We start from the raw sequence: 26,356 nt of genomic DNA on the forward strand, positions 1-26,356 counted from the left end.
GTCAGGAAGAGGATATTGCAGATGTTTGGTAATTGGTATTGGGGAGCAGAGACTCCTTTTGGCAGTGAAGATGAAGCTTTACGGCTGTCATCTCAGATGTCCGACAGAGTCCCATTGTAATACTAATTCTGCTCTTATGATCTGCATAGTATTACAATGGGACTACAGTATGTTACATCGTTGAATATGATGATGCTTGCTTAGGACATTTGCATTCAGTGTTGTCATGCACCATGCAATACTAAAACTATAGTACATATCAATATGTGCGTTTATGTTTTTATTTATTTATAGAATAATATCTGGAATTTTAAGTACTCAAAGATGCTTTACATGTGTGTGAACACTTAAGCAAAAGTTACAACATTTAGCCAGTCAGAGTGGACTGTCACACCTGCATTCTGCTATCACACTCAACTGCCTTTCTGTGTGCCAGGCTCGCCAGTGTTGTTTGTTCAGTTTGCTTAACTAGCCCTATGACTTGCTTAGCCTGAATTATAGGCCTACCTGTTGCTGATTTTCAGTTCTGTGCTGTGAGTTTGCCTGAGAAAATCCATCTGTGCTTCATTATAGTTCATGGATTACTTTTTGAAAGAGTAGCTGAACCTTCCTTTATTAAAAACCCTTTTCAAAGAAGTCCACTTTTGGGTCCAAAAGCATTACCCTGACACACTGCAACATGGAAACAATAATTAGCGTGGCTTTTGCCCTCAGCCCTGTCACAGACAATTGTATGTTAGAATAGCCTACAGGTTTCCCAATGAATTTATTTGATACACATACCTACTTTCATACATCACATTTCTTCAATTGTATCTAATACTAGAATTTCGCCGCCCTTCGGGCGGCGAATCCTAGTTCCGTTGGCAGCGCAATGGGAAGAAGGAAATAGCGGGATTTGACAGACTCCACTCCAGTATTGTGCCCTTGACATGTAGTAACGGATGGGTATTATTATTATTTGTTGTATTTTCACATCAAAGGAAATTAATGTAAATGAAAATAAGCAGACATGAAAACTGCTGTTTACTGTTTTTGTTTGCTTACAATAAATTACTGTTTTTGGAAACCAAAAGCTGTTGAGAATGGAGCAGAACATACTGTATACAGTATGTTCTGCTCCATTCTCAAGGTCAAAGGTCCCCCAAAAAATATACTATAGTATATTTTTTGGGGGACCTTGACTGCATTATAGTAGGGCTACAATATTTTGGATTGCGGATTGCAGTGACCCCACATTGTTTGTTCGGGAACAATATTTGTAGTTCCAATGAGGGCTACATGAGCCGAAGGGAGAGAAACACTTCGCCTCTCTCCAGTCCGTGCATATGGTGCTGGTACGGATGGCATCGCTGACTGACATAAACACACCGTTGCAATTCAGAGGCACTTCAATAAGAAAACTCAACTAATAACGCTTGTGTGTGTTAATCTGCCCGATGCTGACGTTAGTATATAATGTTTAGATTGTTTTCCTGGCTGAATAACAACGGATCGCATCGCTGACTGACATAAACACTCCAATTCAGAGGCACCCCGCACGCACACACACACACAGAATCCATGCGCCTCGGTGCGTCGCAGTTGTCATGTTTCCATGAATTAAACGGGTCGCGCAATTGTCGTGGTTACATTAATGAAACTGGTGGTGCAATTGTCGTGTTTGCATGAATTAAACGGTGTATTTATGTAATCGCGCCGCTGTCCATCCAAGTCCGAATCAGTGTGTGTGTGTCTGTGTGGGACTGTGTGTGTTGTGGAAGACGGGGAACAATGTTGCCAGGGTCGTGAATTGTAAGCGAGTTGTAGTGTGTGTAAGTAGCGTGGTGAAAGGCTTTGTTTCTGGGTCTGTTTGCTTGTTTCTGGGCCAGTTTTCATAGACCTGGCAACAGTGGCCCGTGTGTGTGTGTGTGTGTGTAGTGTTGTGTTCGTGTTGTTCTTCTAATGTGTGTGTGTGTAGCGTGTAACTTCCGGTGTTGCAGAAACATAAAAGCTCTCGTGGGTCACGTGGTTGGCTTTGAGCAAATAGGAGAGGGGATGTAGTGTTGCCAGGTCCGCGTATTGTAAGCGAGTGGTAGTGTGTGTAAGTAGCTGTTGAATGGCATTGTTTCTGTGCTTGTTTTCATAGACGTGGCAACAAATTAGGCGGGGGTGTCGGTGCTTGTGGCGTGTTTGTGTTTATTATTGATATTGATATTGTTTGTGAGTCTGGACGGGAGCCGGCTCTAGTGGCAGTGCGATGACAATTTTTACGCGGCTGGTGTTGAGTGTGGGCGTGCTGCGCGACATGAGGAGATAGCCATGGGAAATATACTGGTAAGCAACGTTTCAGTTTATTGTAGTGGATGGTAAGCACAAATTAGCCACTCATATGTAGCCAATGTCGAGATTAAATGAAAAATGTCTTAAAACATTTTGAACACACCCCCATTGATTGATTGATTGATTGATTGAAATATTTATTAACAGTTTGCAGAATTACAGTACATTTCAAGCACAAACTCAATACAAAGACTGTTAACTGTGAGTGGACGTCCCAATTAAGCATTACACTTGTTTACAAGAGGGTCCACCATGTTCAATTCATCAAAACATTTAGAGACGTACAAATAGACACTTCTATATAGTCAAAGAACAGAACAGATCATGAATTCATCATAAAGGAGGTAAAAATGGGGCTAAATATGTATTTTTTACATACATTTTATAGCGATTCCTTTATTATGTACTATAGTCCTACTAGACACCAGGAAATGACATCTGGCCGCAAAAGATCACAGGATATCGAATATGAAGGGGACAAACTGACATTGAGCCAATGACACACAGTATGGCATCCCCCCAGTAGGCTACCTTCACATTCAGTAGATCCTGTGATCTTTTGTGGCCAGATGTAATTTATTGGGGTCTAGTAGGACTATAGTAGCCTAAAGTATTTATAAAGAAATCGCCATAATATGTTGTAATTTTTTTTTACATATTTAGCCCCATGTTCGAATGCCCCTGCCACAAAACGTGTACCTAAAGTATGGAAAAAAGGGGGGTGACTTACAGGGGCCAGTTTCGAATTGTAGCATACCCGTAAGTGCTCTTTGAGAGTGGTTTTGAAGGAGTCTAGGGATTCACATTTAATGGCTGTTGGTAGGGCATTCCACATTTTAGTGGCATAGGAGCTAAATTAATTGAACCCCCGCCGAATCTGGGTTGTGGTTTGTTGAACTCCCTCTGGTGTTGTGATTGTGGAGAAAAGATATGTGCAGAAACAAAATAACATAGGCTACATTTGAAGTGCTATCAAACAAGTCTATATGAAGCCATTATGAAATAAAATATTGTAGTGGCCTGGGGATCGGTGACTCGGGTCCCCTGCCCTGCCTCACATCCCTCTTGACCTGAAAAAACGTTGAAGACCCCTGACCTCACCTATATTACTCCTTGATGTGTGGATGTGTGTTGTGTCCATGGTTGTGGCGCCTCCCTGTGTCTGATAAATGTTACTACGTCGCGCCAAGGTCGCTCATTCATTACGCCGAAGCAGCCGGAAACAAAAAACGTTTCTGTCTGCTATCACTTCCGGTAGGTCACGTTTACTTTACACTACTGGAGAGAAATGGCTGACATGGACGAATTGTTTGGGAGTGATGGCGATAGTGATAATGAACAACGTGGTAAGATTGACATTTTTAGTGGCTATAACTTAATTTAGGATGCTCATTTAGCGGCTATAATTTAACCTAGTTCTGGATAACATTTGAGCGGCTATAATAACTTAACCCAATTGTATTACATTTGTCTTGTGTACTGTGTATCTCATCTCTGAATGTATCATTGGAAATAGCCTGAATGTAGAACTATGCATGTTGTTGATCTTTTCAGCCGGGTCCGGGTCTGGCTCCGGTTCGGATTCGGAGCAGGAAAGACCCCCCCGGTCCGCCAGTAATATCTCTGGCAGCGGTAGCGACAGTGAGAGGGAACGGGCCGACGATGACGATGAGGGGCGTCCGGATGCAGGGAAGCCCAGCATCAATAAGGTGATTGATTGAAGTATTTATTAACAGTTTGCAGAATCACAGTACATTACAAGCACAACTCAATACAAAAATATGTCAACTGTGAGTGGACCACCCAATAAAGCACTACACTTGTTTACTAGAGGGTCCACCTTGTTCAATTCACCATAACATTTAGAGACATACAACTATACACTTCTATATAGCCAAAAAATAGGAAATCATCATCATAAAAGAGGTAAAAAGGGAAAAGAAAACATACAGTGAGGGGAAAAGGGGTTCAGATTTTACGGGGGCCAGTTTCGAATTGCAGCCATTCGTAGGTTTGATTGATTGATTGATTGAAGTATTTATTTATCAAAAAAACATGTGCCCTTTGCTTTGAGAGCGGTTTTGAAGGTGTCAAGGTTTGAAGGCATGTCTTAATGACCGTTGGTAGGGCGTTCCACATTTTGGTGGCATACGAAATTAACTTAGTCCCTTGTTTGTGCCAAATCTGGGTTGCACATGGTTTGTTGAGCTCCCTCTGGTGTTGTAGGTACATGGGTATCTTGGTGGTGTATCGAATCTTGTGGACCAGACCCATTGCAAGACGCTGTACTCTGTCGCTCTGGATTAAGAGTGTCTGCTAAATGCCTAAATTGTAAACCCTAAGCCATTCCAGCCTGTCAAAGTGGGCAGGGGTGAGGTGGGTTCGGGGAGTGAGGCCAAGTAGTAGCCTGACCAGTTTGTTTTGGGAAGTCTGGAGCCTTGTTTTAAGGGCCTTTGAGGTGCTGTGGTACCAAGAGGTGCATGCATAGTCGAAGAAACCTTGTAAGAGGGCTCTTGTTAGGGTCTTCAAGGTGTTTTTGTCGACCAGTGAGGTGTGAATTATTAAAAGATGTTCGGACAAATCTTTCAGAGTATTATATGATGCCGAGATTACAATATGCTGAAATTTGACAAAATGACATCAGCATGGGATCAACAAATTAAATCTGAAATGCAGCAACTCAACAAATCAATTAAAACCAGTGGCAAAAGGCCCTGATGATGGGCCCCAGTGCAAGAATATTTTGTAGGCCCCCCACCCCCGCAATAAACAAGTGCACGCCCGTGTGCACATCACACGCACTCACCATATAGGTAAATACATTACAGGGGCATAATTGGCATGCGAACATAGGGTACAGCATTGAGTAAACAGAGCCACACACACTCATCCTGCAAACCAGCCTTCAGCACCACCATCAATTATCTAAAAGCCTGCCCTGACCTGGGCTCAAACTACCACAGCCTGATGATGTCTCCAGTCCAAACTATCAAACATTAAAATATAGCCGACACTCAAAGATTATATTCCACTTCCACAGTATGTCCATTAGCATAACCATCAAGAAAAACATTATGCCTTACAAAAACACAGCGTTAATGAATGGATGTGGCTGTTATAGTACTCACTCATTAGATACGGGTCTTGCGCTCAGCAAAGTCATTTATAACACTGCTCAGGTCCAAAGCCCTCGCTCTGCAGTTCTCAATAGAAAGTATAGCCAGTTCGAGGTGGGATGGATAGCGTGTACCTCCACATGCGTTACGCCCCCCTAGTGAGACCTTTCACTGTCGGGTGGAAAGAAGATGTCCGGGTATCAGAGGAGACCCGAGGCTTTCTTCACCCTCCCAATGACTGATTGTGGGGGTTAGCAGAGATGGAGTACTTGTAGAGAGCCTGGGGAATTGGGAATTGGCTTTACTAAATTGGGACTTGAAGGGGAGAAAATGTTTTTCTTTTGACTTGAATTGTTTTGCACAATAACGATAACATAACGTCAGGGGGGATCTCCTGGCCGCCTGGAGAGGCGGGAAGTAGGGTAGTTTCTGGTGGGGCTGGCGCTTCATTTTGTAGAGGCAAGAGCCGCCGTTGCTGCTAGAGTTTGCCTGGCTAGGCTGTGTTGTAAAAAACGTGTGTAATTTTGTCTTTACACTCATCCTGCTCCTTTATTTTTTCCTCTTTTTCGCACCACTTTTATGTTTGGGCTTGAACATGATGCTAGGATAGCTACACTCGCGCTTTTTTTTCTTCTTTGAAAGTGGAGCTGAGGTCACATTCATTGCAACTCCTGAATGATGTATCAAGGTGATTGGACAAATTAGCATTACTCCTCCCACTGCTGACTGCTCCCAGCGGCCCAGCCACTCTCTCAGCATTTAACCCCTTACCGACTGGCCACAGCTATTTCATTCACAAAAACAGGGGCCCGTAAGCTGTTTTCTTTTCTTTTTTCCCCTTCCCCTTCATGGGCCCCTTGGGGGCTGGGCCCTGTTACATTGAACCGATTGCACCGTCGATAAATTCGCCACTGATTAAAAGCCTTCCAGACAGGCAATATTATTGAGTTTGAGTATATACCCTAACTTCCCTATGATAGCCAAGAGGTTATTCAGTTTTATGTCATATTACAAAAAGTTCTCAATTACTTGAGAATACAGTACTTGAGATCAGACATGTTGTCATGTTGAACTTTAGAGTCTAAAGGCCCCCACACACACCGGCCCAACGTCAGTGTTGATAAGTGTCTGTGGATGAAAATCGTGAATCACAGATCGGTGTTTGCTAAACACTGTCTCTTTACCAACTAGGAGCTGTTTGGAGATGACAGCGAGGACGAGCGACACAGCCGACACAGCGGCAGTGACAACCAGTCGGAGCGCTCAGGGAACCAGTCAGATGTGAGCATGCATTCGGAGCCAGAGGACAATGATCGCTCTGATGCTGAACAGCACAGTGGCTCCGAGCGTGGCCATCGGGATGAAGACGAGGATGAGGAGGACGGTGGGCATCGGTCGGATGCTGGGAGTGCAGCCGGCAGTGCACCAGGGAGTCCGGCCGGCAGTGCACCTGGGAGTCCGGCCGGCAGTGCACCTGGGAGTCCGGCCGGCAGTGCACCTGGGAGTCCGGCCGGCAGTGCACTGTCGGGGGCGGGGAGCCCTCATTCAGGGAGGGGGAGTGCCCGTTCAGACAGAAGGTAGGACATGGGCGCTCTTACAACTGTTGAAGTCGTACTGTGTAACTTTCATTTTAAACAAAATAATTTTTGTTTTAATCCTTCACTTGTCGGACCCCCGACAACTTGCTCCAAAATATCCTCAGGCACACGCTGGACCTTGCAGCATTCATTTTCGAGCAGTACTGCCCTATAGACAAAGCGTGAATTCCGTTTGTGTCCGACTCCGAGCATAGGCATGGTAACGCCCCGCATGCCTGTGATTTGCCTACCGACACTGCCTGTCTTGACTGTCCTCCGAGTGTTTGTTGATTATTGTGTAATTTGTTTGTATAAATCCTTTTTAGTGTAAATAGTATTAGATTAATACACGATAATCAACACTAACACTTTATTTAGAATACACCCAAATCAAATCGTAGTACATGTGTTGAATCAATTATTCAATCAAAGCAAACGGCATAAAGAATATTAGTTTGCCTCTTCTACAAAAATAAAACTTACAAGTTAGTTACAAGGCTGCATTCTGTCGCGCGTGTCAAGCTGTCATTCTCTTGTAGCCTATTTATTTCTCAATCTCACCACGGAGTAACCTCGCGTCTCGGAGGACAGTCAAGACGGGCAGTGTCAGTAGACCAATCACAGGCAGGCGGGGCGTTACCATGCCTCAGCCATGCCTATGCTCGGACACAAACGAGATTCACGCATAGACAAACGCTGTAATGACAACAGAACTATGAGAGGTGTCACCAAAAAGACTCCTAAAATGAATGTTATACAGCATGACATTAAACAATCACGTCCTTTGGATCTGATCTGAGGTATCGTCAGTGTTCATGGAGCAGGCAGTTATAGAAAGTGTCTCCTACTGAGATCATAGATAAAATAGATACTGTACGTTGGTTTGATTGTTGCTGGATTGTTTTAAATGAATTCCAAAATCGTATCAAATGTATTTATTTTTATTCTGTTTATTTGTTCCATACAGTATGCACAGTGAGCCGGGAACTCCACAGACAGGTCTGGGTAGCCCTCATTCTGACGCCCCAGGTACCCCTCACTCTGACGCCCCGGGGTCCCCTCACTCTGATGCCCCGGGTACCCCTCACTCTGATGCCCCGGGTACCCCTCGCTCTGATGCCCTGGGTACCCCTCACTCTGATGCCCTGGGTACCCCTCACTCTGATGCCCCGGGTACCCCTCACTCTGACGCCCCGGGTACCCCTCGCTCTGATGCCCCGGGTACCCCTCGCTCTGACGCCCTGGGCACCCCTCACTCTGATGCCCCGGGTAGCCCTCACTCTGATGCCCCGGGTAGCCCTCACTCTGATGCCCCGGGTAGCCCTCACTCTGATGCCCCGGGTACCCCTCACTCCCCTCACTCGGACGTTGAAGGTTCTGGAAGGGAGAACCAATCGGATGATGAGAAATGGGGGGGAGGCGCAAAGAGTGACCAGTCCGAGGATGAGGAGGAGAAGCGTCGCCACTCTGATGAGGAAAAAGAAAACTCGGACGACGAGGGTCCAAGGAACAGGAAGTCAGGTAGCCTACTCCTTGAGATCACATACTAGAACCTCAAAGGAAGAGATGACAATCTTTATTAAGTGGTGCAACCACTTCCTTAAGTGACTGTGTGTGGCTGGCTGGCTGGCTGGCTGGGTGCGTCTGAGCACGAAAACAGCATGGTTGTTTTTCACCACCTGTGTGCAACCTAACACACACACAAACACATATTAACTGTGTATATATGGTGATTTCGGGTGTGACAGTACAGTACAGTACAGTACAGTAGAGGGACCCCCACACGGTAACTCTGTCATTTCTCAACCGTTTCGGACACGGGGCGTCTCGCCGGAATCGGGCCGGCACCCTGGGTGCGTTCCTGTGGGTCTGGAACTCCCTCTATGTACATTTTAGCTTTGAATTTAACACATTTTGTGCCCAAAACGTCTGTGGACGTCCTGGGTATTACCGCACGTGCATAGCCCAAGACGTCTGTGGACGTCTTTCAAAAAAAAATATATATATATATTTTTTTTTTATTATTATTTTTTATTAAGAAAAATCAAAACACTTTTTTTTAACACATGGTGCCAAAGTTTGTGTTTTCGCCATTGAGAATGCATTTGGCGTTTAAATTAAATAACTCAGAAACTATAAAACATTTCAAAGTAAAAAGTTCCAGCATGTGTCTCCACAGTCAGCTGAATTATAAAAATGTGAATGGATGTGAATGGATTTTCTAGGTGAAAGTGATTTTGGGCAGTATTGCGTGGGCTCTCAATGTGTTAAGATAAAAGATGATGTGAAATGTTATAGTTTTTAATGGATAAAGTTTTCAAATGGGAAATAGTTTAATTTTCAGATCAATTGATCATTCATGAATATAACCATAATGATAACCCTTGAAATCAAAGACAAAGACCCATTCAGTTTCCCTCTGACCCATTTGAGTAGTAACCCCACCCATGGGACCCAGGACTCTTCATAAATGCGTCATAGATGGCTGGCCACATGAACTCTGAGATCCACATTGAAGTTATTCAAGTTATTCAATCCACATGATACTATTTATTTTGTGTGGTTAATATATTTCACCACATGTGGTTGTTGTTTGTTCAGAGTCTCCAAAGGGCAGTGACAGTGAAGATGATTTCATCGGGAAAAAGAAAACCAAGAAGAAGGCTACCTCTGATTCCGATTCAGACAGTGATGTTGGACGCAAGAAAAGTAAGAAACTATTTGTCTTACTCCAAAATGTAATGCATCAGTTTCCCTAAGGCATTTCTGATACAATGCTGCCTCAGTATACTGAAAGACACCTTGAAAGTATCTGTTATTATTTAAAACAATCTTTCTCTCCTCAACCCCCACAGCTAGGAAGCCAGCGGCAGATGACCTTTTTGGAGAAGCTGATGACATCTCTTCAGACAGTGATGCTGAGAAACCTCCCACTCCAGGACAGCCCCTGGTTTGTCTTCCAACTGACCTTTTGCAAAATCCCACCCACTTAAGTTAGTTTTGTTGCTATGGTTGTCAAACATTTCAGGTTTGAAAATGGGAGCCAATTATTATTTTTTTGCTCCCACATCGTGCAACAATTTTTCCAGACCAAAAAAGTACAAGGTACTTTCGTACTTGGTTTCGCTGATATGAGTATTTTTATTGCTTATCAGAGCCTTTGGGGGCCAAAATGGAAACTGAGCTCTGGAGTGTGCTAATTTGGTCCGATTGTGTGATTTGTTTTCCTGATGCTGTCTGTAAACCCCTAAATGTAGTCTCGATTTCCTACCCTGTGTTGCTGCTGTATATTATTTAACAATTTCTTTACAGGTTCTGGCTCTGCCCATTACCCAGTACATTCAGCTTTCTAAGTAATAATGATCTGGTCCATCTGTGTGTGCCGTGACACCCTCCGACTTGTAAACAAAAGTTTGTTTTTTACAAGCATCAAGACGAATGCTACTTGGTATACCATTAAAAGAATATCAAAATATGATCTCACCTGTTATCTGTGTGTCTGTCTGTGTGCCTAGGATGCAGAGGATGGCATGGAAGGGGATCCGAGGGACGAGGCAGTCCCTGAGACCCGCATTGAGGTGGAGATACCCAAAGTCAGCACTGATCTGGGATCTGACCTCTACTTTGTCAAGTTGCCTAACTTCCTGTCTGTGGAGCCCAGGTCAGAGTCCTGCATCTTGGCCACCGTACATCCATTTGCAAGTTTCACTCAACAATGGAAATGATTGGAAAGAAAGTTTTAGTGAACACAATCTTAAAGTCTGAGACTATACATTTCTGGTTAAGATCTACGTATGACTAAACATTTTGTACAACACTTTTAACATCAGAAACTTGTTTTGAGCTGCCGCACTGTGTTAAAAGTGCAAAACTACTGTAATAATGAAGTCTATCACTATTTGTGCGTTTGTCCACTAGAGGATGCTGTGGCTCAACTATAGTGCATTGTTTGTACTGGTGCAGTAGGCATGCTAATCACCAGAGATGCATCAGCTGTTGGGTGTTGCTGATCCTGTAAATGTAAATGTACATGTAACAGAATTATTGTATGGTATTGTCCTGTATTTACTCTTGTATGGTCTGTCACAGGCCCTTTGATCCTCAGTATTATGAGGATGAGTTTGAGGATGAGGAAATGTTAGATGAAGAGGGACGGACCAGGCTCAAACTTAAGGTACATTGTTTTGTGTGATGCCTATCGAAGTGTAAAAAAATAATACTTTATTTTAACAATGTAAAGTGTTTCAGTGGTTTGCTGCATTACATAATGGTTTTCTGTCAAATGTGTTGTATGACTGAGAATAAAGTTAAATGCAGCTTTGCAATAATCTATTGTGGATTTACATGATAAAGTTTTCAGATTTACAGTCTGATAATAGTTTATGTATATGTATTTCTGTTGCACTATTTTTTATTAATTTTTGTATTCCTATAATTTTATCTCATTTCTATTATACACACATTTTAGCTTTATTTAGTATCAAGGAGGGAGAATATTGCCTGAATTATACTGCGACTTGCTAACAAGCAGATCTTCAAGCTTGCTAACCAGCCATTTCTACTTGCTGTAGGTGGAGAATACCATTCGCTGGAGAGCAAAGAAAGATGAGGAGGGCAATGAGTCACGTGAGAGCAACGCACGCATCGTCAAATGGTCTGATGGCAGGTCTGTATTTTGTAGCTTTGGCTTTATAAACACAAAACCCTAAACATGTAGTGTAGAGAATAAAGGTTTTTGTTTTCATCCACAGCATGTCACTGCACCTTGGGAATGAGGTGTTTGATGTTTACAAAGCTCCCCTGCAGGGTGATCATAACCACCTGTTCATCAGACAGGGTACTGGACTACAGGGACAGGCTGTGTTCAAAACCAAACTCACATTCAGGTAACACACTCGACCCTTCCACACTCACTTGGTATACGGAATCTGTTGAGGGCCTTTTACACCAAGCACCATAACTATAATGATTATTATGTGAGTGTCTATGCAGATGAACTATACGTTCAGTAAAGAGTGGCACCAAGCACGGCAGAGAGAGCAAGAGACGGATCTCTGCTTCTATATGGATAATCTGACTGATTATTAGTTATAAATAGGCGAGATAGTTCTCAGCTCTGTTTAATAACAAAACTACCTTAGTGGTAGTTTTGATTTAGAGGGTGAGACCGATCCCAAATGTCAGTGGTTCCATCATTCATGAAATCGAATGAAATGTACGCCTATCATCGGTAACGGTGTTGAGTTGGCAGAACCAGACCTTGCACCGTTCTGCGTGGACACTCGCCTGGCTAGCACCTCACTGTGGTGCACCTCAAATCCGAAGATGTTGTTTAAAGTTTAGAGTTTGCTTGGTCACTGTTTTGCAGTGCTTTTCCTCGGCTGCCAGACCTGGACTCTTAAGGACCCCCAGAGCTTGTTTCAACTCGACCCTATAACAAAGCACCTTTTATTACTTGCGCAAGCAGAGTGCGCAAGTAATAGTTTTCGTCCAGGGCTATGTTTGATGTGTATGCGCCGTGCCAGCGTATGACATAATGACTACTTGTGCTTGATATGGCAGTGGTGTCAGATTACATACATGTATACATAGGGGCATTACCTTTAATCCTCCCGACACTAAAACATATCGTCCTTACGTCACCATCGAAAACCAATTACACCCTGGCATTGGGTCCTTTAATCCATATCTTTATTACGTCATCATTGACAGTTTGTAGCGGTCGACAGTACTTGTGCGCTCTGCTTGCGCACTAGTAGGCCATTTATGGCCTACTTGTGTGCAACAAGCAAGTAGGCACTCGACAGAGTGCAGTTCTAGTTTGCTCTATATCCAGAAATGTCCTCTATGCTTTAACTCCCAGATTCACCCTGTTCTAGCTGCCCTGTTTCCTACCAATCTGACTGATCTGTAAGCCTCTTACCCTCTGCACCTACCTGGATGTTCTGTCTTTTGGGACTAACAGCATGCCTGCAAAAGCTGATTTACTGCCTGGCTGCCCTCCTAGACCTTGTACAGCAGATCGGCACTTGTTTTGATTGAGTATTATGATAAGCAGTGCACTGCTGGCTTGATCAGGAATTGAGACTAAAGGTTATTTAGCACCGGGAGCGACGCGAATAAACCATACGAAAAAGCAACACGATTATTTCACATAGTTTTATTTTTCTGATGCCTCATTCATGATGATATATTGAAAATTGGATGCATGCTTAACCAGAGAGCTGGCTAGCAAAGAGGCTATCATGCCAAGTGTTTTATGCATAGACAGCAAAATGAAAGCATGTGCCATTGTTGATTTAGCTTAAACGTTGACGACAAATTGTGAGCTTGTAGATTGGCTATTTTCGGCGTGCGACCCATTGTAGCTTCACCATGGAGCTTTACCGGGGTACACAACAAATGAATGCATAGTATCTTGCCTCTCTACGGTAGAGGCTCTAGTGTAGGCTACTGTAGCTTGTCTACCAATACTGTTTGATCAGGCTAGTGGTCTATGGAGTCTATGGAGAGTTATATCTCTCAGCTTCTTGAGCTGTGCAGCCTATCAAAACCATTTAATTTACCCATATCATCCTACAAGGTATTACAAGCCGAATGCAAGCACTAACAACGTATGCCTACTTAATATATTAAATAAATGTTATGAACGATGGGCTGCTCACTCTCTGTACCGCTCTGTACAGGGTCGACAGTCATTCACAACTGACAGATGTGTTGTGAGCTTGTAGATGGGCTATTTTTGAGGTGCGTAGTGTATAGTCACAGGTGCTGGGCAGTGGGCACCCTCTGCGCGTCCCCACCCAAGCCAGGAGGTTGGAAATTAATGAATATTTATTGATGCAAAAATAAACATGTCACGTTAATGTAATAAAGAACATCTTCGGGAACATAGCGTTCACTCGAGCACCCGGTCAGGGCAGACAGTGACACAGGTGTGCACCTTTTATTACCTAATCAGGAGAGAGGTGTGCGTGTGTGCTTCTACGGTAGTAGCCTACAGCGAGTGGACTGAGCATGACAGTCTACTTTTCTACTGCTTATTCCTGTGTGCGTCTTTGACTAACCACCCAGCCACGCACGTGCCCTGTCCCCATGTGGGGGACAGGGCATGTCATTTTGCAAGTCATGCATTTGGCAGCTGCAAATTATGTTTAAATCATTCGTATTTGGTTAATATTGTAATACAAAGTTAATGATTTGGTTCAGACGTTATCACCCATTATAGAATATTACATTGAAAAACATATGCACTACTATAATCATGATTAAGTTTATTTTGTTTCACTTGCTATTTGGTGCAATTGCATTCACACCTACATTGAACTGAATTCTGGTGCACTTGGAAGCCACCCGAAACCTCTGTTTTTTGGTGAATTTGTTTGTTTGATCCGCACCAGATTTCGAATGAGCCTTCACACCTGCCCAAACGAAGGGCACTTTCAGACAATACGCAGCAGGTTTCGTTTTAATCGCAGTATGACATCCTGGTGTCAGTGCGACCTTATAGAAGGCCATAACAGTAGGTTTATGCTTTCTCTGTCCTGCCAGGCCACACTCTACAGACAGCGCCACCCACAGGAAGATGACCTTGTCTCTTGCCGATCGTTGCTCCAAGACACAGAAGATCAGGATCCTTCCCATGGCTGGACGGGACCCTGAGTCCCAGCGCAATGAGATGATAAAGGTATGATAACTTGAATGAGTTTTAAAGAGATGGTGAAAGTACCATAATTCTGCACTTTGCACTCTTGAGTATAAATGTGATGATGAAGAGTATTGAAGTCCACCTGGTTGTACTTTCTTTCATTCACCACTTCACGCTCTGGGTGTGTTGTTTTGTGAGTGATTGAGTTCATGTCTGACTAAAAGATAAAATGGGTTACATAAAGTCATAATCTGATATTGCATAATGCAACAGTGAAGGTCTGATCTGTTTCTACTGTGAACATATTTATCTTTGTGTAGGAAACTCTTAGTATATTCAGTAGACTAGTAGCCATTGCGTCTGCAGGATATTGGACGCTGAAGTGATTGAATAGACAAATATTAACACTGACTGACATGCGGTCATATTCTCTCTCGTCTTAATAACTCTTCTTATTTGCACGGCTCCTCCGCAATGTTAGAGGTGTTCATTGTTAGGGTTTTGGTGTCACTGCAGAATGTTTTACCCGTGGCTCACTTTGTGTTAAACCACTTAAAACACATTCCCTCCCGTTACCATAGGCGCCGATCTGAAAAATCCAGAGCACAGCCGTTTCCTAGCCGCATGACCCGGAAGTAATAATCCTCCATCTTCGATAGATAGATAGATACGTTTATTATCCTGCGGGGCTAGAAACAATAAAATAATAATAAACCGTGCAAACAAGGATAAAAAACATATATACAGTCGATCAGTGCGTCATAATAAAGTGTATTACTGTGTCTCATCTTAGGAAAAACAAGACAAATAAAGTCAACAGTTCAAAGCCAAACAAAAAAAAGTGTCAGTGCAAGAAAGCGTGAGAAACCAGGTTATGCTTTGATTGTCTTAGCCAAGCGGCCATTGTGTCTCGTAACCTTCCACAACAGAGCCTGCCTTTCTCACAAGCCTGTTTAGGTTGTGAGTGTCACCAGCTCTGTTGTTCCCCCTCCAGCACTTTACTCCAAAGAAGAGAATACTCGCCATAACAGACTGGTAGAACATATGTAACATTCTGGCCAAACTATCTCAGCCTCCTCAGGAAGAACAGCCTGCTCTTCCCTTTGCTGTAAAGTGCCACAGCATTGTCCGAGCCGTGTTCTAGCGATAGAACCATTGATATGGTAACTGGCAGCTCGAAGTTATGTTTTATTAAGCTCCCAACATCGTACTCCGGTACATCGTACCACTAAAGGCTGCGTGCACACATGCGTGCATGGAGGATTTGGGATTGATTTTAGGCTGTTTCTACCATGGAAGCAAGCGGTGGCTAGCGGCGGAAGATGAAATGGTCAAGAGGTGCACACACATCCAAAAATTCCAACGGGTGCAGGATCCAAAAGAACGCTGAGGAGATCCGCACACAGTTTTAAAAGCTCCCAAGGTAATTTATTGAAGACAGAGCGGACAAAGAAATACAACATTTCAGCCTAACGGCCTTAAAATAAGGTAAAAATATTAATTCTGCTCTTTATCAAATCTCGTGTACTCGTGTGTTTAATAGCTTTCCACGAGATATCCCATGAATGGCATGGATTGTTTTAAGCCAGGGGTTTTCAACGGGTGGTCTGAAGATTATTATTATTGTCTCCACCAGGCCGAAGGCATGGGGAGAGAGTATGTTTTGCACTCCGTCCGTGTGTGTGTGTGTGTGTGTGTGCGTCCGTCCGTCCGTCCTTCCTTCCTTCCGTCCGTCTGTTACCAGCTAATCTCCGGCACCGTTGGCCCGATCCATGCCAAACTTTGCACACACACTCCCTGGATGCCACCGACGAACCTCTGCCCCAAATATTCCTCAACGGCCTGTTATAGCGCCACCATGAGGCCGATTTAGGCAAAACACATTTCTGTAGATTACTCGTACACATTTTATCTATACATCACACAATTCAGTATACACTATCTCCATAGTCATGTGATCAACACTGATCTGCACCATTTCCCATCTTCCTTCCTGATTGGCTAAGATTCGCTTCCAAAGCTCACATGATTGGTCCGTTTCGAACAAAATGCCACAAATCACAAACACAGTGTGCAATTTCCGTGAAATTATACACTCACATTTCCACTTGGCTGAGGACGACATGACACAATTTATTTTCCAAACCAGCCTCATGGTGGCGCTATAACAGGGCAATTCCTGTTTTTACCTAGAACTGCATCGTTCTGTGTACAACTTTGTATGCGCACTCCCTAGAGGCATGGAAAAACATTTTCCCTGCATCCCTCCACATCTGCCGGTTATAGCGCCACCATGAGGCCGATTTCTGCAAAACACATTGTTTATATTAGTCGCACAGATTTCATCCAAATCTCATGCAAATCGGTATACATGATCTCTGTAGTCATGTGATCAAGACGAGTCTTTGATTTCTCAGATTCTACACTGATTGGCTAAGATTGCCTTCCAAAGTCTTCAGGAGTGGCCCGTTTTGTACAAAATGCTGCACATGTCCTGCTCATCCAGAATTCTATCCTCAGAGATGCTATGAGTGATCTGACTCTGCATTTCCTCAACACAATGAAGAAAATTGTTGCAAAAAACAAACAAACATGTTTATATCACTCCTAAACATTTTGCCAAACATCACACACACTCCTATCCTCCTGGTGGAGACCTGTGCCCAGAAGGGCACTTTTTCTAGTTTTGTATTCTTTTTTTTTCTCCACGGAACGGTGCACATGACTAAATGACCTGGTGACCTATGATGACACATCAAAATTGTCAGTTACTGGGAAGTCAGAGTTTCCACAGAAAAGAGAGTTAGAATTTCACATAGGGGTGTACCGGGTTGCCATCATCATTATTAGGAAATGTGCCCATACAGCATAATCGCATGTGTCTGCTCACTCACACATAAGATACAAGTATCAGTTAATATGAGTTTAATGGAAGGTTGGAAAAAGTGAGAACAGAATAAGGGTATAGGAATAAATTAGTGGTTCTCAACCTTTTTTCTTTTTTTAAGCTCTATAACTAAAAATACATTGCATGGATGCACCTGGGACGTATCCTCAGTGATGTATCCTGAGGTCAACAGGGTTTCGGGTCTACCAACATCATACCCCTCACTCAGGCGACCCAGCCGGGGTTGATCAAATCCCGACTTACGTCCCAGTAGCTACCCTCGATCAGTCCATCAGGGAATGAGCAAGGCCACACAATACGTTGCTCCGGAACTACTCTGCCGGTACTGGAGAACCAGATTCTGGCGCGTGGAAGGACTAGGCTCTGTGGGTTGACTCCTGTCCGGGCCCCTCTCAACAGGTCCACTCCTGCTCTCACCAGGCGCAGGACCTGTGCGTTGCACCAGACTCTGAACCACTCGCATATTTCAGTTAATTTTTTTTTTTTAAATAATTTTTATCCCACGATTTTGCAACCCATTTTTCACCCCTGTGTCAATTATCTAATGTGATCCTGGGCTCTATGCACCCTCCGCCAACCTAGTCTCCATATATGGGGGACATGGGGAGAGCAACGGACTTGAACTCCAAGTTGGAGTGTCCAAGTTGCTCCTTTACACCTGACAGGGGGAGTTTCCCTTTCAGTTAAATAATGACTGCTTGTTGCTCCTACATGAGTATGAAATTGGATTTTAGTCATTCCCAGGTCTGGATGAGTATGGAAATATGAAAATAGTGTCTGTTTCCAGACTATTGACTTATAATAACTTTACCAAATCCGTACCAAATCAGTTGAAAGAAAATGATACAATATCTCTGAATTGCATGTATACATTAGCATCACAAATAACATTGTGATAAATGGTTGTCTTTAGTTATGAAGAAAAGATAGTTTACATTTTCTAATAACTACACTGTACAAGGAAACCATAATTGTTTGGCTGCATCGTCATGGTTAATTGATACCATCTTCGTGAAATAATTTGGCAACATGAATAACATGCCATATAGAGCACTGAAGTCCTGACGTCACTGTCAGTAGAGGGCGTCAATCCACAGGTTTGTGTACTTTTATTTGCATTGTAATCTCCATAGGGGGATTTTAGATCACCTCATATAAGAACTGTGTTTGAAAAATAAACCGATCACCCCGGCCTTTTCACTCATATGGATATGAAGCATCGACTGAAGGTGGAAATGTACAAATATACCCAAAGAGTAACAAAATAAGCGTTAGAAACGAATCAAACAACCCAGAGACTACATTTCTGGGGAAGGGTGGCTGCATCTGCCCGTCACACAACGGAAACTGAATGTTAATTACGTTTATTTTTATTTTATTGATATTTAATGTTTCGTGGTTAGTACTAGGCGAGTCACCACCAGCTGAGCTTACGTCAACGAGGAATCTCAGGAACACAATGTGTTGACAGCTGGGCGTGACGTATATTAGCAGCGACATTGCCTTCATATGTAGTTTCAAGGCTTTTGCGGCCACATTAATTCCATTTTCTCCAGAAACTGGCTGTATCAAATATGAATGGACATCATTAACGACGCACAGCCACTCCCCTGACAGAAAGGCCGGGGTGGTCGGTTTATTTTTCAAACACAGTTCTTATATGAAGCGACCTAAAATCGCCCTATGGAGATTTCACTGCAAATAAAAAAATACATTAACCTGTGTATTGGCGCCCTCTACTGAAAGTGACGTCAGACTTCGGTGCTCTATAGACAGGAAGAAGGAAAGATAAGTTTGCGGTTGGATTTTAAAAATGTTATATATAATTTAGTTACAAATGGAATGAGAGGGTCCATTTGGTTACACTCTCAAAGTTAAATTACTGTGTAGCCTACTTTTTATATCTATTGTCATAAATTCATAATATATCAATAATATAATTCACCACTCGAGGGAGGGGGAAGACGGCTACAGATCTTGGAAAAGAGTGAGCTGGTGCGAAGGTATTTTTTTTTATTATTATTATTATTTTTCAACGCTGACTTGCACGACCAAAGTGAAGCGATTTAAGCAACTGGAAACAAATATATCTTCAGGTTTGAACGCTGGATACATTCATACAGAGATGCAATGACAGTGAAGTTGACCAAAGTTTGGCGAAAGTCCGGTGGCTTCTGCTAGAACACTCTCCCCCCCCCCCCCCCCCCCCCCCGCCAAACAGCTCTGGAGTGTAGGCTAATAACGTGGAGGAAGTTGGAAGAGGCCAGGGTGCCCGTGGGCTTTTGTTTTTATTTTATCAGTTCACCATTATTCGTTAGTGTTTGTCGGTTACCTACCAATTTCTTAGCGGTTATCGGTTGGACACCCCTAGTAGGAACCCTGAGGTCTACATTTGCCATTTTCTGCAAATGGGATGCTCGGGTTCAAGTAGTTCAAATGTTTTTGGAGAATTCAATGAATTTCCATTAGGTCAGCGGTTCTCAAAGTAGGGTACGTGGGCCTTCAGCTGTCCTTGTAAGGACGTGCCCACCCAGCATCAGTTTAACTTTCACCACTTTGTCTTTAACCATATTTTATACTTTGGCTACAAAAATCAATCTCATCGATCACCAAATGCATGCATTGACATGTTGATGTTTGAGAAACGCTGCATTGGGTCAATGCATGGATATGAACATCAGCTTTCCCTGTGTGCGTGCCGTTGTAGAAAGAGGAGGAGCGCCTGCGCGCCTCCATCCGCAGGGAGTCCCAGCAGAGGAGGATGAGGGAGAAGCAGCACCAGAGAGGGCTGAGCAGCAGCTACCTGGAGCCGGACCGCTATGACGACGACGACGATGGAGAGGAGGCAGTCAGCCTCTCCGCCATCAAGAACAAATACAAAGGAGGAGGAGGCCTCAGGGGTGAGAACCTAAGAGTATAGAGTACCACTTAAAGTGTGTGCACTTCTATTCTAGGGCTCTTTTCTAGGCATCCTGTTGTCCTGTTGTTGCGCCACACTGAATATGAGGCTTGTAAATTGACTATTTCCTGTAAAGATATTTAGTGTAAGCTATGTGTGGTTTTCGCGGTGTAATCGGTGCATTCACTTTTTCGCTCCATGTCCTAAAGTCAACGATGCTTCTATGGTCGTCATTAACATTCTTCCCCACCCCATCCAGAGGAGCGAGCAAGGATCTACTCATCCGACAGCGATGAAGGCTCCGATGACGACAAGGCCCAGAGGTTGATGAAGGCCAAAAAATTGGACAGTGACGAGGTAGGTGCAGTACCAGCCAGAAGAGAAAGGGGGCACTGTAATGCAGAACACCACCGGTGGAAGGGAAGTACAGGAGAAGAAAGATTTTCAAAGCCTACTTCTCCTTAAGTAAATGGGAACAAACAGTCTCTTGTAAAGAACATAAAGTGTCTGTCTGCAGCACCAGCTGACGCCACAGGAAAAGTTTTGTGTTGAGGCTGCAAATAAAACTATGGGTTGAAATGATAACGTGCACACAGCGTCCTGAGATGCAGTACTCGATGTTTGGCTACTGTTGTAAATCATGTAAATAAGTGTGTGTGTGTGTTCCTTTGCAGGAGGGCGAAGGCTCGGGCAAGAGAAAGGCTGATGATGACGACGATGATGATGACGGCGATGAGACGACACCTAAGAAGGCAAAGAAATATGTCATCAGTGATGAAGAAGAGGAAGAGGATGATGAATAAGCCCGTTTTTTTTTACTTTTCACAGCATTATCAGTGCTCCGTCTGCGTGGCATATGATAGCCACATTTATTTTGTACATTTTCGTGTTTGTGTCGATGGTGAGTCGAGGGAATAAAATTTGAAATGTCTTGTATAACCAAAGCCCCCCCCCAAGGTCTCTTTTTTGTGATGAATCAGGTCAGGTCTTTGTTTGATGTGATGAGTCGAGGACATAAATCATACTGTTTTGAGATTATGGAACCGACTCCCTCCAGTTTCCGCTGCAGTCTGAAAACTCATGTCTTAAAACGTTCTGTCCAGAAGAGGCAATCACAATCACTACATGCTTTCCATAGCTTGCTCCCAGTCTGTGTGGTGATAGGTACAAGTTACACCTTTCTCCCATCTTTGTCTGAATTATATTGGCTTATTGGGTATTGGAAGGTTTTTCATCATAAGTGTTAGATAAAATATGTTACTCCCCCAAAGGTAAGTATGATGATGTATTGATACCACATACACAGAATTTAAAAAGGTTTATCCAGAATAAAGTCGGGCAATTACTATAGTCTGGTTGCCTACTGCAACCACACTATTTAGTTACATGAACACTCAATGTTTCACTGTACAGTGACGACAGGACTGTCGTCGAGGGATATTGTGACCCCAGAGCCCGTCTGATCCACCTGATTCTGATAAGAATGGATAGAATGACAGCCCTGGTTACTGATTCAACCCCTGACAGCCACAGACTGTAGCCCACAGTGACGCGCTGTTACACACTAATGCACACACACAGCCATTTAAACTGTACTCCCAGGGATAGATAGATAGATGGTGACCTTTGCTTGGAACCGCACCAACCAACCACATCCGAACCCAACTGGTTGTAGCCAACAACTAAGTGCAGAGCTATGTAAAATGTTCTCTCTGTCGACAGCGGTCTCTCTGTCCCTCACACAAGCACGCACACACGGTTTCCAAATAGGGTCAGACATCTGTAACCTCGGCTCAGAATAACAACAAAGACCTCTGTGCAATATTTATGAGTTGGGTGTGAGTTGGCCTTTGTTTGCATACAAATGAACATAATTATGTAATAAAGACAGCCAGCCACCAATGGAATAATGGTGGCAGTGGGGCAGCCTGGGGCATTTTCTGAGACTGGTAACTGGACACTATCATTCTACTACTTTATAATAAAACTATGGTAGGTTTGATATGATTGTGTGTGGCCATAACGCATTAGATGATTCATGTCTGAAGGCACATGGACCAAAATAGCAGTATTAGCCTTTCCATCAGCTGTTTAGGTTTAACAAACTGCCTGTGTCTGTGCGAGTGCACTCATACTAATTCACCTTCACTCAACCAGCAGTGACACTGGAAACCAATGCTCCCATTATAAATCTTCACATGGTAAACGTTATACACGGAAAAAGTCATGCATTGTAGTGTGCGTCAGTGTGCGCGCTCACGCCGCTCACTGCTTTATTTCAGACTGCAGTAGGGTTATGTAAGACTGCTCCACAGAGTAAAGGGTGGGGGGGCACTGCTACAGACATGCTGCAGTATTTCAACCTCTCTCTCTAACACTGCGGCTGTCCAGCCAGCTTCCCCTGTCATTCCTCAGTCAGTCTGGTCCTGTGGTCTTGTACTCTGTGACATGCAATTTTCTAAGAAACAAAGGCACGTATACTCCATACTCTAGCCCCTACAAAATATGGCTGAGTCATTTTGTCAGAGAATATAGTGTCATTCAGGGTGACTTGGTCACTCATTTATTGCACATTGCACAGGGTGGCAGTGGCTATGGGTAGAGTGGCCGGATGGCAACCGCAAGGTTCCCAGTTCGAACCCGGGCTCCCCCAGAGTTAGTGTCGAAGTGTCAGTGACTCTGAACCCCTAATTGCTCCCGATGTGCAGGTTGGTGCCTTGCATGGTTTCCTCTGCCATCGGTGTGTGAATGTGTGTGAGAATAGGTGAATGTAATGCACAATCTATGTAAAGCGACTTGGATAAAGGCGCTATATAAATGCACCATTTACCTCATTTGGCCTTAGAAAAGAGGTTGAACCCTACTATCCTTATTCTGGGATAAACATTTGCCAAAATTAGCAGATCTACAACGTGCCATGATGAGTTGTGGCATGTTCCGTGCGACTGCTTACGTATGTGTATGCGTACATGGGGCGTGTTTTAGTACTGTCTGTACTACAGTATGTGCACATGCACACGTGGTTGGTTGATATCCTTTTAACCATTAATGAGTTGTAAAATATTAATTCCTTAGTGATAACTTTCAGAAGTAAATTTCTTATTCCATGATAATGCCAGTTGTCAGTTCTATTCTCTTTAGCACAATATTGGGATGAGATGAGACATTTTGTCAATAGTTGTTGTACATTGTTGAAATGTGAATTGATAAACTAAATGCTCCTGCTTTTGTTTGTTTTTCATTGTTTTCCTAATTGTGGGCTGGCGCTTTGGCATGGGGGGTCAGATCAACATGGAATGAATTCTGTACTGGCCATATAAGGAGCATGTCTTGAGTGTACAGGGTTTGATGAGGTCAGATCAACATATGGAATGTCACAACTCCATACAGTACATGGAGATCTAAGGGTGGTAGCGGGGACGTTCTCTTGAGTGTACAGGGTTTGATGAGGGCCCAGGTAGGGCCGTACAGGGTTTGATGAGGGCCCAGGTAGGGCCGGGCCTTCATTTTCAGGCCTGTTGAGAACTACCCACTGAGCATTTTTGTAGTCTAATAGACGTCTAAATGGCTAAAAAAAAAGGTCTAAAAACTGGGGTGAAAATAGTCTAAAAATGAAAGTTTTTTAGCAGTCTAGGCTAAAGAACTCGGCTAAAAAACGTTTCAACGTCTATATATATTAGCCAGGCTAATCAAGGTCTAAATGTAGACCGTCTATATATAGACGTTGAAACAACGTTGTTTCAACGTCTAATCTAAGCCTAGACTGCTAAAAAACTTTCATTTTTAGACTATTTTCACCCCAGTTTTTAGACGTCTAAAAGCCGAGAATTGCTCAGTGGGTAGTTTTCACCGGCTGCCGGGCACAGCTGCACTAATTACTTTGGGGCAAGCCCGTCTAGAGTTTGGAATTTGAATGGACAGGTATAAGTCAAAAGGGAGACATCGAAGAGGAAGGATGGATGGGGAAGGATCAGCATATGGATATATGGTCAGAACAGGTTCTGACATATATCCATATATGGAGATCTAACGGTTTGAGGTTTGAGGTCAGATGTAGAGTTGCTGGCCATTGTGGCCAATATTGATGACATCATGGATCTCCATATATGGACTTAACTGTGACAGCAGGTCGCATTTACTATGACATCAGGGTCTCCACATCTCCATCCCTGATGATGTCACATGATGTCACGAGACCTGGGCACCATATATGGTGCCCGACAAACGGGAATTGCACGATTCCATAGTTAACTGCAGCCTTCGGTCGCAACTCTCGACACTGACTCAGGTGGGATTGGCGGTGTGACGTAGGTGTGAGGGCTGTGTAGCAGCAACCTCTAATTTTCCATTGTGTAACAATGAAATGAAATGAAATGAAATCTATATTTACCCAGGGTATCTGGGCTAAGCTCAAGAACTTGTTTCCAGCCAGGCCCTGCTCATAGAACACATTTCATCGTAGTGGTTGATGCCTTGTTCAAGGGCATTTCAGCGGTGGTAATTTTAACGTGTCGGACGGCTGATTCGAACTGGGAACCTTCCGGTATCTAGACCGCGCCGCTATCCGTTCGGCCACCGCTGCCACAATGGCCTCATATCTAGGGATGGAGTTCGAAACCCGAGCTCACGAAAAAACTCAACTAACAATGTACCCGATATCAATTAGCTTTGGGCTTATCGAGCCTGTTATCGAGTAAAGCATCCCATAACGTCATGTTTAAACAATCAAGACAAGAGGCGATCAAAAGAAATCGAATCACCCATGCTGGCACAAAGATGTCAGTCTAATGTTTATTGATACCTGCCAACCAGCAAAAATTACACTTTTAAAGTGACACACAACAGTTTATTCAATATTATTTTCCAAAAGTAAAAAGGTCAATTGCCTTACATCTGTTAGAAAAGTACTGTATTTGAAGGCCCTAGTAAAATGTAATATATTGTATGTATGATATTTTTTGGTTACATAATATGCATTTTGGTTTTATAAAAAGCTGAAGATACATGGAGATTTTATCATAAATATTACAGTGCTATTCAGCCATTTAACACAATTCACACAAATGTTGTTTTAATGATAGGCAAACAATATTTTCTTTAATGGTGGTCAGCCACAAACTCAGTCACTCACAAACTGGCCAATAACACAAGATAGGCCTACTGATTCTGTTCAGAATGTGTCGACTAGTGGACTCGATAAAAGCCTGGCTCGATAAACCGGCTCAATAAGAAAAATTAACTAGCTCCATCCCTACTCATATCTGCTTAAAGATGGAGTGCCACAATTTTTGTATTTTTCCAGTTTTTCATGTGTCTATGAGGTGACTTCATTAGACACCCTGGAGTTGTTTTTATGTGCAATGGTGTATTAACTTTGTATTTAGGGTTTCTTCCTGGAGGCTGAACCCTTGACAGTCAAACGGGCCAATGAAATGAACAGTAATATAGTGACACCACACTATCAGCCCCTCCCCTAACCCCTCCCCCTTTATCATACAACTACAGCTGTGGGTGCGGTTTCAGTTCAGGTGGATCACCACCCATTACCACCCACCAGGCAAACCAGGCATACTTAATGAACTGGTGGGCGTGTCCACATAAAAGCATGATTTTAAATACTGTACACTTTTTGGAAAAAGTAATTATATATATATTGTAATAATACCTGATGATCATGTTTTAGGGTGCAAACAAATCATGGCACTCTATCTTTAAAACAAATGTCATCTTAGCATATAGGCCTATTCCCTTGAAATGTATCATGATATTGCATCTGTGAAAAGATGTTTGTACAAGGAAGAAGACTCTAATGTTTGTTCTTCCTGTTCATAACTCTTTCTCTTCCTCCTTCCATTTACTGTCAGTGTCCCCTCCTCATACCCTCTG

The 26,356-nt window shown here is 43.3% G+C and overlaps 1 protein-coding gene across 2 annotated transcripts; it reads left to right on the top strand.

The window, feature by feature from the left end:
* Positions 1-2,168: 2,168 nt before the first annotated feature.
* Positions 2,169-21,414, top strand: leo1 (LEO1 homolog, Paf1/RNA polymerase II complex component). Of its 2 annotated transcripts, none has more exons than XM_079498026.1 (15): positions 2,169-2,316; positions 3,581-3,668; positions 3,877-4,031; positions 6,630-7,015; positions 7,983-8,536; positions 9,617-9,724; positions 9,871-9,965; positions 10,531-10,676; positions 11,105-11,189; positions 11,587-11,681; positions 11,767-11,901; positions 14,567-14,702; positions 20,279-20,471; positions 20,730-20,827; positions 21,145-21,414. In XM_079498026.1, the coding sequence occupies exons 1-15, from the start codon at positions 2,302-2,304 to the stop codon at positions 21,271-21,273; spliced, it is 2,418 nt and encodes an 805-aa protein (XP_079354152.1). In that variant the 5' UTR covers positions 2,169-2,301; the 3' UTR covers positions 21,274-21,414. The 2 variants fall into 2 exon arrangements, with proteins under 2 accessions (XP_079354152.1, XP_079354153.1); XM_079498027.1 differs by having other exon boundaries at positions 3,581-3,665.
* The last annotated feature ends 4,942 nt before the right edge of the window (positions 21,415-26,356 follow it).

The sequence above is a fragment of the Electrona antarctica genome, assembly GCF_951216825.1.
Source record: "Electrona antarctica genome assembly, chromosome: 3".
Taxonomy (NCBI): Eukaryota; Metazoa; Chordata; class Actinopteri; order Myctophiformes; family Myctophidae; genus Electrona; species Electrona antarctica.